Genomic DNA, 20706 nt, shown 5'->3' with positions numbered 1-20706 from the left:
GTATTTCACACTTAATGACTGTCATACTAATAAAATTAGTCATTTAGAGTCTTTTGTTTCCTGTTGATCAATTTGTTTGTCATTCGTTTTGTGCCAAACTCAGCAAATTATTCCAGCTATATGGTAGGGGGCTGTAAATTGAGACTAGACAATCCAGTGATCACATCATGAACATAGACAATCCAGTGATCAACATCATGAACTTCAATCTATAGAAATGAGATATGATAACATGTGTCTACCAAATCAGTGAGCTTGACCATCCGATCCCATAGGTCAGCTCTTAAAATAAGAGTGGGGTGCTGATGATACACTGTATTACATTGATCAGGACACATGTGATACTTCCTCATGTATCCAAGAGGCTCACATATTATCTGCCCTTATCACAGTCAACCTTTGGTTTTGCGATAAAAAGAGAAACAATAGGTGACTTGTTAAAACAAGGTATCCAGCAACATACCCAAAGCTCTAAGTTTATCTTAAAAAACTAAAATAAAGCAGAAAAATTATACAATAGCAATATATACTATCCCTGTTAAAATAACTGCCCTTATCAAAGTCAACCTTTGGTTTCACGGTTAAAAGAGAAACAATGGCAGACTTGTTTAAACAAGGTATCCAGCAACATACCCAAAGCTCTAAGTTTATCTTAAAAAACTAAAATATAGCAGAAAAATTATACAATAGCAATATATACTATCCCTGTTAAAATAACTGCCCTTATCACAGTCAACCTTTGGTTTCACGATAAAAAGAGAAACAATGGCAGACTTGTTTAAACAAGGTATCCAGCAACATACCCAAAGCTCTAAGTTTATCTTAAAAAACTAAATAAAGCATAAAAATCATACAATAGCAATATATACTCTCCCTGTTAAAATAACGGCTTAAGATATAAACTCTTCTGATTATGGAATATAAATTCTTTGAAGTTATATTTTTTCATCATTTCACATGTATACACAGCTGATTGCTATTTCTGGCTTAGTTGAATAACAGGCAGCATAATATGAATGACAAGTGAATTATCATGTCTTGCAATGCAGTTTGATTCCAAGTTTACTATTTTATTTGCAAAGTTTGTCCACCTTCGACGATACAAGGTAATTTTGACAGGGCAGAATACACAAAATAGTTAGTCTGTGCACATGGAAAATACTCGGGGGGTCATCCATGGACCCCAAGACCCATATTATGATGAGGGATGACTGTATCTCAACTCCACCGGTTCCAGTATTAAAATGTATATCTCATGTCTCATTACATCTATATAAAAAACATATATCTCACCTCCGACCATTCCAATTTTAAAACATATGACTCATGTCCAACCATTCCTTAAACAAAACATTATATCTTACCTCCAACCATTCCAATATAAAAGCATATATCTCATGTCCCACCATTCCTTAACAAAACATATATCTTACCTCCAACCATTCCCGTATAAAAACATATATATCATGTCCCACCATTCCTATACAAAATATGTATCTTACCTCTATATACTATGTATACATCCATGCACAAAAATAAGCACCACTCTGTATTTTTACCTATTAATTTTGTCTTAAACGAAATTCTAAACTCTTTCAGAAAAAAAACCTTTATACTTTGATAGAGAAAGCAATTAACATTTCAAAAATGAAAACATCATTGAAATTACGAAGTACTTTAATCAGAATCATTGCCAATATTCAAAAGAGGTGTTTTCCTGTCCTAAAACAAATTACCTTATTTTGAAAAGTGAAAGTAATAACTATGTGGCCTATTAATTCATTATATATTGTGAATGGATGAAAGTTTGTAAACTAAGATTTAGGAAAATTGACAGTCAAACAAAAGAAATGTAAAACTTTAAAATGCAGTAACAGATGCTTTACACATAAATAAAATAGATTTTAGTTGTAATTATCAGTATTCAGCAAAGAAAAGTATTTATTCAAAACAATAAACTCAAAATCATTTCAGATTTTGTCACCTTTTCAGTTTTTGCCATTAGCAGTCTAAACAGTTGGAAAAACGTCTGAATCTTTGACATTGGGGTTCATCCTGATTTCAGCTATATGTTGAATAAATTGATGGCTGTACCCTAACGTTTCAGCAGAATCACATCTTAATTTCAAAATAGGGTGGTGTTTAATTAATACATGGGTGTGTATATTTCACCTCCAACCATACCTATATGGAAGATATCTCACCTCCCACCATGCTCATGACACTGGAGGTTGGAGTTACAGGCATCAAAGCTTGTCTGAGTGCCTGTTCCCAGTGTTTGGCCTGCTCCAGGCCGATACCACTCTCAGTCGATGATACAATGTTGTTCTCCTGATGTCCAAACGTTGGGTCTTCCCCAATGCAGTAGATAACATTCGATGTTCGGATCTCGAAGACATGTGGTGGTCGGGAAGGGTCAATATGTTTAGATTTAGCAGGTTCTACCCCTTCAATGCTGTTCAGTTGAATCTCCTGGTAATAAGATACACTCAGCATAACAGGGGTGAGCGAGTCATAATGTAGTGTTGTATATGACATCAGTGTTCAGATCTAAGTTGTAACTAATTGTGTAAGGCTAAATAAAAACAAGTGAAATGTTTCTTGGGCATCGGCGCTTCATTTTTATTTGTGCACATAACTTTTTTTTTAATTGCCATTTAAAAAAAATAATTTTGACTTTCCTGCATCCAGATCATCCATTTGTCCACTATAAGAATGAATGTCTGTAAGAACACATGTGACAGAATGTACAGAAACTCATTAATACATGCCAAACTTTCCAAGCTGTATACTGGCGTTTCCTATTCTCATGGTACTTACAGATATCAGCTGAAAGAATAATACAAACGGTTCCTATCATATGAATTATTGTTGTTTTTAAATGAACAGACTCCTTCTCTAACATCTGCATCAATCAATCGCTTGATCCATCAGCTGTATTACCACTCTTGAGCTCAATGAAAAAAGGTCGTCCACCGCTGACTTATCGTGGTGTCTCCCATTCTCGCGGCATAACGAGGATGAAATGTTATGGAGAGTAAAGAAGAGAAATCCTGTCGGAAAGTATGATAAGTATGATAAGGGTGGTTTTTGGCCCTGTCGGAAAGGGCGGGAAAAAGTTATGATTTGTCCAAGCTGGTAAAAATTCACCAATATTCATTACATTGCAAAGTTTTGATCATTCACAGACTTGGGCCACTTCCTAGTTACCGGTCAGTGATGTAAGCAACCGCTAAGTATCACACATCGGTGAGATCTCAGCAGAAAATGTGTTTACCGTGAGAATAGGAAACCCGCAAGAATAGGAGAAGGCCTTACATGTCTGAGAGAAAAAGATAAAAATGTGTTCCTCCCTCTTCACATTTTTTCTTATCAAAATGTTTTAAAAAAGTCCTGCCATCCTCGTCACTTCGGAAAAAAATGTGCCCGAGAAACATATAATTTTTTTATGCAGCCTAATGGGACTCCATATTCCAGTACACTAGAAGCTAGCATCATGCACTCCTTTAACTTAAAAATAGACTAACAGTTTTCTCTTAAGCTAAAACCAGAATCATGGGTATGGTGTTGAGAAACCAATGATCAAACTCATCAGGAATCCAAGTTTCACATTTATCAGTTCCTATAACCGCTTTAGGAAACAATGGGGAATTATAAAAGGCTTACACCACATGTTCTGTGAATAATCCTGTATTAATAAAAAAAAAGACACTTACCTTGAAGTACCTTGAAGTATTTTCATTCAGAAACATAGTGATAGCTTTTGTGTCAAGTCTCCAGTAATGTCGTTTTCTCTAAAAGAAAAAAGGTTGGGTTTCAAAACAATATTATAAAATTCCTCAATATCTCATAAAAACTTTCCATTTCAGTTAATATGAAAAATATAGGCATATCAATAGTAAAGTGAAATCCATGTTCAGTAACACTGATTTCCAAATACTAAATATCCTGGATACACTGATATCAGTATCATTATTGTAGGAAGAGGCATCAAGCCTGGGCAACAACTCTGATGTGAACCAACGTTATGAGGTGGTGTATTGTCTCTATATTTCAGTCTCCAGTTTCAGCTGCATAAAGAGCAAGCTGCATATTATTTGTTGTTGTTTAACACAGAATTCAGCAATATCCCAGCTACATGGTGGCAGTCTGTATTACTATTGTATTCATTTAAACTAGTCACTGCAAACTTTGTGGTCCTGATGAATTTTTACAAGTCACAAACCACAGGACCAGCGTAAAGGACATAGTACGATAAGGGTGGTTTTGGGCCCACTAACAGAATTGGATGAAAACATTATTATTCACAACATTCTTTGCAAATGTAATCCATGGGTCAATTTTTAGGTGTGCATTCTAATTTACTCTCTTCATATGTGGTGAAAAAATTGGGATGGGTCATGCTTTTGCTCACACTTTTTTATCACTCTGAAAATCAGAACATGTAGGTTTCTAGAAGATATTGTAAAAAATGTTAACTTTGAGGTCTTCAAGGAGCAAAAATAACAACACTAAAAACATAAAAAGCAATTGGAGGTAACTTCAACAATTAATTTAGCCCTTTTCATGCTAAAAATATCATGTTGTAAAATTTTTATAATCATAACATGTTGAGGGGCCAATAAGGGTCTCTGTCATACCTTGTCCTTTTGCCCACTGGGGCACCTGTTGGAGACTCTACTTTCTGTTGGAGATACTTGATGACAGCACAGGAGCAAATTCAGACTATTTTGTTCAACAGAATATACCTAGTCAGTTGCATGCTGAAGAAATGCTTCTTGCTCCTGATTGGTTCAAATGCAATATGTCAAGAATGGAAAGACATTCAGTCTGATAAAGGGGTACTATATACCAAAGATGGTTAGCCTCAGAACATTGCAGTCACCGCTAGTACTTACAACATGATCCCTGTTGGTGAAGTGTACCATCCACCCCTCCTTGATGATTTTGGACCCTGTCCGCTTGGTGTGTTTGACAGACTGTACCACTCTCATCAGGGGGATGTTGCTGCTCTGGGTGGGACTATACAACAGACAAACATTATGTGGCTATGATTTATCAGACACTCATATAAGAGTGAGAGTGTGAGTGAGGGAAGGTGCAATTACTAATGGTTTCATATCACTTTGATATTCCAGCAATATTAGGGCAGAGGATACCAGTACTAGAACTGACACTGTTTCCGTTTTGAGATTAAAAATGCATCTACTCCCAATAGACTACATACTTAATATTTCATTTCCTGTTGTTGGTATAACCATTCAAATACATAAGAATTCAGTTCTAATTCTTGGTCTATAAAATGACCTACCAAAAACCGCATGTGAGTGATATAACATGTTAAGAAACATGTTTCTCAATTTTTCTCAAAGTTTTCAGCGATGGAAAAATATATCATTTATGGAGCAATTACTTATCTTGTCTTTAAAATCATACAACCTTTATTTCAGAGACCACTTTAAAAACAAATGATATTTAAAGGCATAAATATTTTCATTTTTGTAATGTGGAGTTATCAGCAAGACAAGCAAAAATAAAACATATTTTTGCACACTCCAATCAATGTGATATGAGTTGACATATTCTGTTGATGAGTACCTGACACAAATGGGTTTTACAGGTAATTCAATCACCACGCATCATTCATGTAGTTCGTTTATTAACCTGCTGTCTCAGAGAGTTTTAAAAATGTCACAAATTACCTGCAATATAATATCCTTTCATAAACCCCACAACCACCTGCTGCTACAGACTTGTTACCTTGTGACAGATTGATAGACATGCTTTGAGAGTGTGGTCCTTAGTACATCATATAAAAAGGATACGATATTCCAAATGTATGGGATTAAGAGACAACATAATAATATCTGATCATATTTACATCTCATCTAAATATATATCAGTGCATTACTAATGGACAATGCAAAGAAAGCAAAACAGCACCACAAAATGCAAATCCAAACTTGACTCCAATAGCGACAGTAAAAAACTGCAAACTGTTGCATGATGGGAAAGCAAAGCAAACAAAGTTGTGCATGTCCTCAAGAGTGAAATAGTGAGTAAGTATTCATTTTAATCTACTTATCTATATTCCAGCTATATCATAGCACATCTGGCACATTGTCTAAATTGGATTATATCTTCAGTTCCGATTAGTGCCGGTTTAGACAGCTTCCACTGTATATCATAGCAGGGGATCACCAGAAACGGGTGACTTTTACCCATGTGAGAAATTGTACCCAGGGCCTCTTGTAGAGCAAAAGATAATACCTTTCCAGTTTGTTTAATGGTTGGGTTTATCATATCTGGCCATAATATATAAAGAAAACAACTGTTTGGCTATGCACGGGATTGAAACCGATTAGATGGCTTAAGTTTCCACCTTGAGAGTTACAATCTTTGGCCTTCCTTTAAGGTCACATGCAACAAAAAACAGATGCAGATGTAAAACTTCGCTGATTCTGATACCTTTTTGAAACAAATCATCAAAAATGCCAATTCAACCTATAAAAATGAAAAAAGAAACACGATGAAAAAAAGTCCACTAATTTTCTGCCAGTGGCTTCCACAGCTACACTGCATTGCGCTCATAATGCAGTATGAGTGAATAGGTTCGCAGAGCTTGAAAAAGTATGCCTGCCCGGAGTATGAGGTCATGAGCAGCAGTCTAATCCTGGTTGTGTACACAAACAAGTAAATAATCAGCTTGTTGCATAAAAATACATCATGACTGTGATAAGCAGACTATGTCACAGAGAAAACTCAAAGTTTGGTTTATTCACACCTATTTGTCTCCTAATGACAATATGCAATGCACAACTTCAATCAATGACTACACGTAATTTGAAATGAACACCTATCAGGTTATAGACCATAAACAAAATGCAATGACAAAATTGGGCTGATACACAGACAAAGAACCAGCTAAGCGTATTGGCAAATGAACCAGTGGCCAATGAAAAGGCTTCGTTATACTGTACTTGAGTGCACACCCACCGGCTTTGACTGGGTTCGTTATCGCGGCTGCTTCGCATTGAGGGAGGTAAACCCAAGTATAAAATATTGCACATATGATTTGCGATTATACGCTTATAATTCTGTTTATTTGTTTTTTCTTAAACAGCAATTCATTTTATATACCATGAATAAGTGATGACTGTGTGTTAAATTTATTCGGTTTTTTTTGTTGCATGTGACCTTTAAACTACATAAGAACTTGCTGCTACACATAGTTGTCTTCAAGAGGCAAAATATTCCACAAACTGAATTTTCAACTGAAATAAAAGTCACTTAACACCCACTACAACTATTCCTGTCCTGACATGACACGCAGTAACACCCTATCCATATTGGTTAAAATAGCAAGGGGATCTTATAATAACACAGACTCACCGACCATCTTGTGATGGATTGTTATACAAAGACATCAACAAGAATTAAGTAGGTTTGGTTATCTATGCAAAGGCACAGTGAGAAGTGCTGCAAACACCTCATTGATGCCTCTGAACAAACTGCTAACAAATTTGTTTTAGTGAACTAGATTTCAAGTGGGTCTGGTTACATGAGAAATTTTGAATGTTGTGACAGTATGGTTCAGGTAATTATTCAGGTAATTGGTTCAGGTAATTAATGTAGATCATGGGGTAGGTATACCTGACACTTTGGTAGACACACCTGATGCATTGGAGGACATACCTGACACATGGGTGGACATACCTGACACAATGGGTGCATATACCTCACACATAGGTCAGACATACCTGACACAATGGGTGAACATACCTCACACAAGAGGTACTTACACCTGACTTGATATAAAACACACATATAATGAGGTTGAGTGCACTATAGAATCTACCTCAGAGGGGGCTTCTGTTGTCCGTCTTCATTTTCCTCAAATTCTTGTTGGCAGTTTTCATCACCATGAGTTGAGAATTCATCTTGGTCACCTTCAGTAATGTCTGGCTCAATCAAGCTCTCAGTTTCTGATTGAAGCAAAGATAAAAATACACATAACAAATTAGTGGTTAATCTGTCTTCAAGTAGGAGAAACATTAAAGTATGTCTTCAACAAACAACATTAGTCGTATTCAACTTGCAACCTACTACTCCATATTAATATCTGAATACCGACTTTGTCCACTAATAAACATCTTTGATTAACGTTTGCCCTGAAAATGTAATTTGAATCTGTTAAGGTCATATGGTTCAACATAATTTCCTACTTCATATGAAGGAGATGGCTAATTTATAGTTTGTTCTGTATATAGATTGCATTCGCTTGAAAACGGGTCAAATAAAGCATCAATTATCTCAAAATGAATGTATAAAGTGGAAAAGAAACCAGTCCAGATCAGCAGTGACCAGAATCTGACTATTTCCTGAAAACTATTACTATCTCAATTCTGTCTTACCATTTCTATCTCAATATTTCAAATTATAAAGAATCTGAATTTTATTGAATTTGTATAGACATTTACACAACACAACTATTGAAAACACTGTTCAGAAGTGTGGAAATAATAATAAGGATTGATATAAGGAAAGATAACGAACAGAAGAGTAAAAAAAGGCCCATTATTTCTTTTAGTTGTTTAAGCCACACTCAGAAAACTACATGCTGGCAGTCCTTGAACAATGCAATCTGGAAAAATCCAATCCAGAAACTGACATCTCAAGCCCTGAACAAAACAACAGTGACATGATGACCCTCATGGAACAAGCCACTGAGTCTTGACTGCCATCTTGTTAGAGGCTTCTTTTGAAAAGCATGGCTTAATGAAGGACATTTCCGAGTTGTCATTCAAATCACACACCATAGAGAACAGTCCATAACAGCTGCAACACCAGGCTTTGCATAATGCAATGGACATATCCATCAACAGTACCTAACATGTAGAACATAAGTTGAATAAGATAATACTTTCCTAAAAACAAACATTATGACCCAAAATAAAATGATCTTACTCAAATTTACAAATTACGTAATTATAAACATGACAGAAGTAAGAGAAACTCATTTTAGCTTTAATATAAAAACACATTCTTCAAATAATGACAAAACTACACAGATAAAGCAGACTAGATAACAAGATTAACATAGCATATGCTGGCAATGCTAGCAGTGATCTGCACTATATGACGTGAGATACTAATGAGTTGGCAGGTAAGCTGGAGCAAGAGATGTTAGCTGGTAGTTAGTGCTTGACAAATTAGCAAAGGGTAGTGTTGAGAGTAAACAACATCGACTGCCGCATTGTGTTAATATTACCAACTGAAATATCTACTAGAAAGATGCTATGTATCAACATCATTTATTTATGAATGTAAAAGATATTTTAAAATGACTCAACAAAAGCTGGATATCTGTTAGATGCACTGTTGTTTCCTTCACTAATTAACATCATTACATCCTTTCCATATCCTGAAACATTCATAACATTCACACTGAAACCATTCATAGTATTAACATTCCCTTTACTTTCACCGCAACACGGTATATGTTTAAATCATCCTAGCACAGGGGCTTTTACTAGGAGTTGGGTCACTGCAATGTCTAATACTTTGCAATTTCCCTTCCTAAGCAGTACCAATATACACTTTACTTCCTCTGTTAGACACCCAAGTGAGACACAGTAACCTTGTGTCTATTACAGATTGTTATGCAGTTTGTATATACCTAGCTACCTCTCTACCTTACCAAATCCAAACTTTTAGTTTTACAAAGAATAGGTTGGTTGGTTTGTTGTTTAACGCCAACCTTAGTAGTACTCCACCTATGTGGCAGTGGTCTGTAAATAATGGAGTTTGGACCAGATAATCTAGTGATCAACAGCATGAGCATCAATCTATGTAATTGGGATACAATCAAGTCAGCCAGCCTGGCCAGCCTGGCTACCCAATCCCATTAGTCACCTCTTATAGCAAGCATCACCATGGTTGCTGAAGATCATTTATAACCCACATTTTTGTGGTTTTTCTTACAAATGGTATAGCTGCAGGAAATTAGGTGAAGGGAGCAATTATTACATGAGTTCGTGTCTTGTTTATTGTGAAGGCAATATGACCTAGCATCTATAAGGAACCAGCCAATAGCTTTTAATAAAGCAAACAAATGTCCTAACTATCATCCTTGATTCACTGGCATCAAACCTGTGTTCTGGGTTTTACCTGTTGCACCAAGGTATCAGAGAACCTGTGTCACTTGAGCTCCATCATCCTTTATTATGCTGACACAATGTGATACAAATGAGATCTGTTCAAAGGTGAGTAAACCCAAAATACTAGTGGAGGTGAAGTACCAATGAGGTATCCCTAAAACTCAGGTACAAGACTCTTAAACTGCAGAACGAGAAATACAGGCTATGGATTCAAGGTGATACCTGCAAACTATGTTCAAAACCTATATGCAACATACTCAGAGCAAAGGTTAAGCACCACTCCCTCCTTAATCATCATTTTTGCCAAACATCCTTTACTTTTAGGAAAGACATACATGGAAAGTGTTTTCCAGATGGTAAGGGTTGTGACTTCAGAAGCAAAGAAACTGATGTAACACCTGCACTTGTAGTCCAATGTAACACCAGCACTAGTAGTCCAATGACTGTTTCAATGGAAGAGTTTGATAGATAAGATACTTTGGTGTCTGTTGTTAAATATGAGTAAGTGGTACATGTAAAAAAATAAATGTTTTTTGAGGGAATATTGACAAGTGACAAGAAATTATATCTTATAAATCATTATTTGTTCTGTATACATGCCTTAATTTTAATCCATTAGGTATAAGAATGTTGAAATAAGTTTACTCAGGTTCCTTATATGAAAAGCATTTCACTGTCAATCAAGTAATTAAGGAAAATTTACATTATTTATGTTTGGCTTGTCATTAACCTCTGTATATTTGAAATTATCAATATATCTTGAGATGATAATATTCAATTTTCTATTGGCATTAATGTGTCAAATATTTTTTCACTTGTCCTTTACTTAATGGCAGACTGACTGTTCAAAATGACCAAAACAATGCATAATGCTGAAATTAATTCAGCTGGCTAAAGGTTAAGGTAACAGATTTGGAAAGATGGGAATAATATAAGAAATATAAAAAACAGTCATAAATATAGGAAGGTACTAACAGTTTTCAGAGCCTAAAAATGCAAACAGAAAATTTATAAGTATGAAATTTTATTCCTTGACCATCTGTTTGGTTGTATTTAATAGTCAGTGATGAACTATTGTTCATGTTATTTGGTTTAAAGTACTTGTGCAAAAGTAAATGTTGTTACAGGCCTGAGGTTAGAGTTTTTAAACGAAAATTTCTTCTTGGCAAATAATTCCTGATATAAACTTACTTTGCACTTAAATATGAGATCACAAGAAAAAGAAGGAAGTGAAGGAATATATAGAAGCCCTCAAGTCAACATGTGACATTCAAAGCTCTCCTCATTTTTTTAGGTTAGCTCTTCATTTCACAAAATAACAAACTAGTTGCTTGCATTCATTTTCTTTGTCTGTTAATGGTACCTACACATTAAGTCAATTAGGGGCAGTCTACTTTTTCATGTCATTTCAAGATAGCCTACTTCTAAGAGACAGTAGAAAATGATGTTCATTTATTGATTTTCAGATTTGATGAGAGTGAATGTGTCTACTATTTCAGGATGTATCTCTTGCTTAGTGTGTCAAGGAGACAACAAGGGTAGATACTATGTAATGTACATGGAACTACAAATCATCTGCCACTCAATGCTGACAGTGACATCTGTCATTTCCGTTGTTACGTGCAGCATAAGGAGTACTGGTGACCATTAGTTATAATTAGTCCCATCTAAGCAACGTGCTTCACATAAAGATGGAATAATCTAAGATTAAGGTTTGTATGATTTTGAAATTCAAATATACTAACTCTTATTGGAAGTTAATATTGAAACTGGGAGTGTTTGGGTTATTTTCTGGGTTTTTCATTGTTTTGATGCTTTGTTTCTTTTTTTGTGCAATCCAGCACTTTGCAAATAAAACAGTGTGGACCAGATAATCCAGAGCATGATATAATGAACAACTTTTCAGGTCAGGGTATGATGGCAAGGAATTAGCCTCACTACCCGACTAACTTGTCACATTGTATGACAAGCATAGCTTGTCCTGATAAATTGACTCTTGGTGCTATTTGAATCAGCTTGTGCTGGTCACCATGGTAACTTTTCAGGCTGGAAGATGAAGCTTTTGTGCTACTGCAAGTCAAACATCTAATCACCATTGAATCTATGCAATTGAATGTATGCAATGAATAGCATGAAAGAAATTCTACATATTACATACCAGTTTTGAGTTTTAATAACCGATTCATGTATTGTTGTTTTATGATTTAATATGAGGCATTTTAAAATATCTAATTCATTATCACTGATTACAGTAAAATAACAAATAAATGGGACTGAAATGTATTTAATTGCCATATTTTCTTGTCTAAAGAACTGTTTCCAACATAACACATCTGCCCAGGTGAGTGCATCATACATGCATTTAACTGTACCATCAAAACTGTTCCATTGGAGATAATACTTGTGTAAGAGCAAATGATATCTCCAAAGATATATCACTTTGATAGTAGATTTTGTGCAATACCCTGACATTATCATTTACAATACCAATGACATCTCATAATGCTATGACATGAAACAACTGATCACATCACAATGCTTTGATGTCTTAATATTGATGACATCACAATGCTATGATATCACTGCTCTGCATCTCTAATTATATACAACGGTGGAACTGTGTTCTGATATGTACATTTTCACTGAAATGTAATGAGCTATTTTATATGAAAAATAGAATCTCACCCTCCTTTCTTTTGATAACAATTATATCAACACAAGTTGATAAAGTTACAAATATCTGAGGCAAACTATTTGGTTAAGAAATTGTGCATTGTGTATTGTTACTTATTAAATTAATTCTATTCAAGATTCAAGTCAATATCATTTTAAAACCAAAAGTGAATTCTATTTCAAATCACACCATGTCACCTTTACTTACTTCGATGATCATTGCTGATGCCATGAAATGTAACGTCTCTCTTGTGCAGAATTCACAATTTCTTGTATTGGACATTTCTAACCTGATTGTCAGGAAATTCAGAAGGAAAATGTGTGTACAGCTATTTCCAATTTTCTGAGTTATTTCATAACACAAAAGCACTCCATATCCTTAGCCTCTGCTTATAGTCTATGGTAAATACATACAAGTGAAACTGTGCAGATGTTTCATTAAAAATTGAATATTTTCACTGACAACCTTTGCACATGTCAAGGCAAAACACGCAAACTACTGCCACATCCATAACATGACAAGAGAACAGGGAAAGTAACCATTTGTTATCCCGTCACTGCACCTTTCAGTGCACACTGATGTAATGCTAACATTTAATGCATATGGAAATGAAAAGCTTGCTATATGCTATGGCAATGCAGCATTGCCTCATAGAAAAGAGCCTCAAGCAGGGATGGAATGACGATTGGAGTTTTACTTTCCTAAACAAAAGTGTTAGGATAGAATTTGAAATCTTAAAGTTTGTTTTATTACAAATTTCTTACATTTATCTTTGTTGTGATTTATTTAAAATGAGCATGTAATTAATTCTTGAGATACGACTAAAACTACAATAAAAAAAAATTAAAATTGAATAATAATCTGTATTCAATAACCTGAGCCTAGAATGAGTGAATTGTGTGTAACTTCTTTGAACAGATAACAGTTAAACCACACAGTGTGAGATAAATGAAGAATTGATGTCTAACATGATAGAGGCCATGGCAACATTTTGGTGAAACCCACAGTCACAAATATGAAAGCAAAACCAAAGGTTATAACAGAGTCAAGTCTGTGATCCTTGCACTGCTATTGGACATAACTCTACCCAACATATTGCAATACCTTAACCACTTGGGTACCTGTAGTGTTTTATTGTGTGCAAAACTCATTTCCATAATTGTCATGAAACAAAACTGTGTAATGTAGTAGAACAGATTTAGACAGGTGTTAATCAGAAAACAATATTTTAATAGCATGACTACTAGAAGCATCTATGTTATTCTAACTACAAGTGATCAACCAACCTGGACTGCCAAATGTTTCAACATAGTCATCAATTCGGACTATTTGTTGTGTGTCTGCAGAGAAACAATGGCTATCACACCACAGGATTTTTTGCATAATTCATGTATATTCATGAACCAAAGCATCCTTCGAGACCAAATATATGCATATTCATGGACAAAACCCCTTTCAGTCTTGAAGGGTGTTCTAGCCCATGAATATGCATGAATTTTGGTAAAAAGTCCTGTGATCAAACATTCCATCAGTCAGTTGAGCACCTTCCATTTCAAGGTGTCATGTATTCATTCTGTACAATATCCCTGCATTACATCAGTGTCTATCAAAGCCCCAACCCCCTGTTTCAATGAAGATGCTTGCTTGTTCAACATTATGCTCCTGTACTCCAGTGATATGAAGGCAGCATGTAAGTTACCTACACCACTGGTTTGGTTTGAATGTTGTTAAACGCTGCACTGAACAACTCTACAGATATATGGGAGTGATCTATTAATAATCCTGTTTGGACCAGATAACATTTTCATCTATATCTGTTTATAAGCAATTCAAAATTCAATGATTTATAGAGATTTATTCAGCATTTGTATGCAAACTTATCTGGGGCTCTTATTATCCCAATATATGCATATTACCATGGAATGACCTATAGAGCTGGCAATGATATGAAGGTGACATGTTCAAAGCATACCACTCATGCAAATATCAATCAGTTTGCCACGTCACACAATGAAGTCGTCACATTGTTTGTAAGCTACACATTTCCATTCTCTCTAAATACTGAAGTAAATTATCTCTAAGTACTGAAGGTTTCATCATATTATTAACCAACACTTGTTAAAAATTTCAGAATTCTCTGACATACAGTTTTACAGAATGGTCACTAGCTATGAAATCTCTTTGTATGGTCAAGCTTTATCTAATATACAAAGTCTATAGTGAAAGTATTTGTTTTTCAGTTTCTGAAATATCTGCATTTTGGTTAATGTCAAACTTGAAATGTTTCAACTTGCTAACAAACACTGTTATCTACTGAACAGTTATTTCAAGCACTGTGGGTATCCTAATTCTAATTAAATCATATCACATTCTTGTAACCTGGGATTATATTGGTTCCTGAAATATTGTACCCACAATGACATTGATACCTTAATCATGTTTGAGTCATGAAAATGGTAACATGAGACTTGTAACAGTGATCAAATGAAAATCTTAATTCTGTATTATTGATCAAAATGGTAGAAGAAAACTTATCCAAAGAAAAAACTGTTAGCTCAAAACTAAACCAGTGATAAAGGTATCACATAAATCCTGAAAACCAAAACACTGATAAACTTATATTATAAAAAACATTGTTTTCGATACTTAAATCAATTAATTTCCCATGCACATGAAGCATTTAATATTGTAAGCAAGCATCTCATAACATGTACTATAACTCTCAAGCTGAAGTAAAATCAACAAACAAACAAACATAAATATATTGAAAATACAGTTTTGAACATTCAAGCATAAATAATGATGCAAAAGTTGAGGATTTGAAACAAAACATCTTAAAGATCAAGCAGTTTCATTTTGATAAACATTACCACAGTAAAATGATCACGTATGTAAAATACAAACATATGATTTCACTTTAATTTACTGCTTCTATTTATTTATTCTTAAACATTTAATTTTCTTTTTTCATTTTACACATTTTCCATATTTCACCATGAAACAGAATGAAACCCAGGACTTGTGAACACACAAACCACCAGGTCACCCAGTCACCCCAAACTACTGTTGCAAGTGCAGCTACCACTGTGTTGAGCTAGACTACAAGTTGTATGATAACATACATGTATATGGCTTCATGCAATCATGTTTCTATACAACAAGGTGATAATTCTCTTCATCCATTACTAAACCCAAGTCACAACTTCAAGTGCTGATACAACCTGTGATAAATGTGTAACAGTGATTCCTGCACAAAAGCAGCTTAGCACTACCTTAGCTCAGAAACAGTGTTAATATCTGGAGAATCGAACTTATGTGGCTGTGCTGAGGAAGTCCTGTTTGAACCCTGCTGTAAACCTGTCACTTCATTGTTAAAACCCTGTTATTACTAAAATCTACGTAAAATTCAGATTTACAGAATCTATTGAAATAACATATTCAGAAAATATGACCTCTAAGCAATGATTTTTTAAAATAAAAATACTGAGTGAAAAACCATTTTGGAGAACATGTTATTACAAAAGGGAAAAGAAAATATCCATCTGAAAAAATTCTTTCAGCAAATGTTGCACTATCAAGGAAAACAGTGTCCAACTAAATAATTTGTTCCACTTTGACTAGGGGGCTGTCATTGTTTCACAGTTCTGCTTTTACTTCCCAAATACTGAGCATTCCAAAGTGCTAGGACTATTATGTGGACAGCTGAGTAGGATTGTCATGGAAAACATGATACACTCCACACCTATCACTCTCACATATATCCATATTACAGCAGCACTTTCATGTATTCCGTAGACAGAGTTTTTGGTTCATTTTATCTACAAAGTATCCAGACAGAACAAAGGCAGTCTATGTGCACGTTTATTCTGTATCATTATTGTTTCATATGTTATTATTATACGAAAAAGGTCTCCCTTCTCAACAAATAGGTTTCAATTCAATACCAACAATAACTTTTAACATCGGAACATTTGTCGGTACAAAAAATTAGAGACCAACTTGTTTATTGTTAATGTACAATACATAACTAAAACATTACCGCTTATAACGAATACATAATCTTCAGTGAAACACAATTAATCTTCAATTTTCACAACCAATATATATAAATCCCAAGATTCTACTACAAAAATGTGCTACTACAATACATATATGATCTTACTGAAAATCTGTGTCATTACAAAGAAGTACAACATCAGCTTCAGTTTCTGGCAAGTATGATTCTCAATTCTTTCCTTATATCTTTACTCACTGCACATAACCAAGTAAAATATAAACATTAAGTCTTGAGAGAGTTTGAAAATTGAAATTACTTTATGTCTTTATATATTATCCACATTTAGCAGAAAACAGTCCATTAACAAACTTGAACTTTATGAATATATTGTATTTTGTATAGAATGAAGCAGGTCATTAGCAAGAAACAGAAAGGGGGCATGGTTCAGCTTACCATAGTCCATTTCTGTTTAAGATTTTAGGATAAAAAGAAAAATAAACAAATTGTGAGAAATATGTTGGTAGTTATGTTTTCATCCCCACACAAATTGCTCATGTAATGCTTCAGACTTGACAACCACTAGACAACAACATAGCATATATGCCAAATGATTGAAAAAAACATATAATAGCAAATAGATATTTCAACTGTTCGCATCTATCAACTACAAAAGTAAATGTGCATACAAAACTGAAAGAAATAACAAACAATACCCTGGAAGGTAGCACTAGCCTACATCATGTTAAAAAAACATGTTCAGACAAACACACTCAAACACAGGGATAGGTACAGAAGCTCACCTATATTACATAACCCATCATGGGTGTAGTGAGGTATTAAACTAGCTGTATTTACTTCAAACCTCAATGACATTATCATATTCTCTTGATCTTTGATTGTTTGGTTGGAATGTTTGGCCAATATTATATTTCTATGCAGCCACAGATTGTTCTTTACCAACACAAACTTTCCCCTTATGAATTGACTCCACATTATCATAAGAAAGCTGTACTACAATTTCCATGATACAATAAATACTCAACACCATATGTTTAAGGCATCCTACTGATCTGGGATAAAATTTTTTTTCATTGACAATAATCAATAAAAAGACACACTAAACATGTGTTTTCCACACATTATTGCTGTCACAACTGAAGATTTACACACATAATTCCTATTTTTGCAAATGAGGTAGCATAAACTTTGCAAACATCATCAATAATTTGTCCTGCTGACCATGACCTCCAGAAAAGTTTATTTCCCAGGAAGGCAGAGGCAATACATTAGGACTGCCTAGTAATGTGAATGTACAATCATAAGCTTACAATTGACAGGGTTCACAACCTGGAGGAGTATTTACTAACAACTGCCTTCAATACATCAATCAAATGTCACCAATTATCTTGTGCATCAAGTTAGGGTGTACAAAATGTCCCTATGTGTGTACTGTGCCTTGTATTAATATTGATTATGTTTGGGTTTATTTTGGCATGACAAGTGCATGCTTTAACACCTTAGCCACCCACTGCCCTGCCCTATTAACAACGATACAAATACAGTCGAACCCTGTTTACCCGGACCCCACATATCCGGCAACCCCGCCTTCCGGACGATTGTTATGTGAAATAATTGTACTCACTTAACCGGACCCTGCGCTTCCGGACCCGGACGGCAAATTTTCAAACCATTCCCATACATTTCTATTGAAAACTTATCCAGTTATGCGGATGGAGAGATCTGTGCAACATGCATGTGTTAGCGTCACGTCAATACGTTTACCGCACGAGTATGTGATTTCTTAATCTATCAGAAGGCATTTGGTGTGAATTGATTAATTAGCCATCAAAACACTAGTGACACGTGTCACTCGCATTGTTCATTAGGATTTGGCGCGTGTGAGAACATCACATCAGTAACGAAAACACATGTTAAGTAGGATTAAGGGAAACTACACGGTAATAGTACTGTATATAAAACTTATAAATCGAAACCTCCTATCTGTCGCGATGCAAGTTAAAAATAGTTTGCCACATGATCTAAGTCATGTGATCCTGTCCAGAAATTTACTTTCTGCAGACCGCATAAATTCGATACGATGTCGTATGTTTTTAGGGCATTTAAAATTAACGAAAGAATATGCAATTGGCAAAATAGAAACTTTGTGTCATCGATTTATGTTTTTCATCTAACTTACCATCTGAAGCTCCACACGCTACACGATTACGTCCGAGACAACTTGACAAATGGTAACCTACGTTTCACCTTCCATGTATTATCGGTACACTTATATGTTATGATGATTCACTGTTATTGCTACTGACTGTTGATTTATTGATATACGTCCATGAATATTTTTTGCTTTCACTTAATTTTCACATTTTGGATGTTTGATCCAGTTAACCGGAGTCTCGCTATCCGGACGTACATGAATATTTTTTGCTTCCATTTAATTTTCACGTTTTGGATGTTTGATCCAGTTAACTGGAGTCTCGCTATCCGGAAGATTTTCAAGTGAAACCAAAACGTCTGGTTAAACGGGGTTCGACTGTATCTGTGAAGCATAATTGTCAACCATATCTCCCGCTATTATTGTTTTGTAATTAGGTAATCATTTAGGGATAACAGTACCTGTCATATATATATGCTACCTGTTACTTCATGTGCCTGACAAGGGTTAAACACTGAAGGCTGTGGTTGGTGACATCCCTATTTAGCACATAGTTCATGGTATGAACTGAATCGTGATAAAAAGGAAAGCAATGTGTGGGTTATTAAGAGTGACTATCACATTTGGATTATTTCCTTTTTCATAGTACATTTCATGTTTCACAACATAATCAAGCTATATATTTGACTTGGATACCTGTCTACTGAAATACACTGTAAACAGCCAAATTTTCACGACCGTTTAATTTTCGTGAACTTCGTGTCAAACTTCATGACGCGAGATTATAAACATGCGATAATATAGATATATCATACACTCTATTCAGGTAAGTCAACAACACATTAACAATACAGGTGTCATTGCTCAATCACGTGTCATCACTGGGCTAATCTGGATTAACATGGCTCAATCATGTTTTTTTTTCATTTTTCTAACACCTAATTAAAAAGGAGTAATTCTGAAATCAATTACATTAATTTGTTGTTAGATCACTTCGCAAATCTGTTTATTTTATAACAGCTCAATGGTCACGCATCTGTGTGTCGTGTAAAAACATTCAGAGACGCCCCTGTAACAAGATCACCTCGCAAAAATAGGAAGGCTTAGTGACCATCACTCGCGAAAATTTAGAGGTGCGGAAATAAGACAGTTTACAGTATATAGCAAGCAGCACTACAAACAAATTACATTACATTACACTACACCATTGATCTCTCTCTCTTTTTTATGTAAGATTATGTGGGAGAATTTAGTCAAAATGCGAAAGCTGCTTTGATTCCTCCCTTCCTGACTACCCCTGAATGTTTTGGTTGTTGATTTTAGTATAATAACAGCAAAGCTGACCTTAATACTTTTGGTGTTTATGGTATATATATGTAAGCTGCTACACTGAGTAAATCCATACATCAATTAATTAGTCAGCAAAAACAACTTCACAGAATGCTTATTCAATCACTAACATAAAAATTGCTGATGATACAAGACACCAGTAAGTGACATTCATCAGCAAATAAATGAAAACATGCCCTGTTCACTCTGTTATCAGGAAAACAGATACGTTGGCTGGTTTGTTGTTTAATGCCGCACTCAGCAATATTATATCTGTAAATAATGAAGCCTGGACCAGACAATAGAGTGATCAACAGAATCGATCAATGCAACTGGCATACAGTGACATGTGTCAACCAAGTCAGCAAGTCTGACC

General features: G+C 34.9%; 1 protein-coding gene across 4 annotated transcripts in view; it reads right to left on the bottom strand.

Annotated features, from left to right (window-relative positions):
* LOC137293505 (serine/threonine-protein kinase D3-like) overlaps positions 1-20706 on the bottom strand; it is a 106088-nt gene that overhangs the window by 22017 nt on the left and 63365 nt on the right. For 3 of the 4 annotated variants that reach the window (XM_067824082.1, XM_067824083.1, XM_067824085.1), the window contains 5 exons: positions 14121-14174; positions 7859-7985; positions 4899-5022; positions 3717-3794; positions 2205-2472 (listed from right to left, as the gene is read on the bottom strand). In XM_067824082.1, coding sequence (XP_067680183.1) covers positions 2205-2472; positions 3717-3794; positions 4899-5022; positions 7859-7985; positions 14121-14174 — 651 coding nt within the window. The remainder of the gene's footprint in view (positions 1-2204; positions 2473-3716; positions 3795-4898; positions 5023-7858; positions 7986-14120; positions 14175-20706) is intronic. The other variant, XM_067824084.1, reaches the window with a different exon arrangement.

The sequence above is a fragment of the Haliotis asinina genome, chromosome 8 (genome assembly GCF_037392515.1).
Source record: "Haliotis asinina isolate JCU_RB_2024 chromosome 8, JCU_Hal_asi_v2, whole genome shotgun sequence".
Lineage (NCBI taxonomy): Eukaryota > Metazoa > Mollusca > Gastropoda > Lepetellida > Haliotidae > Haliotis > Haliotis asinina.
The sequence above is the reverse complement of the archived record's forward strand: the minus strand, read 5'-3'. Positions and strand labels throughout refer to the sequence as shown.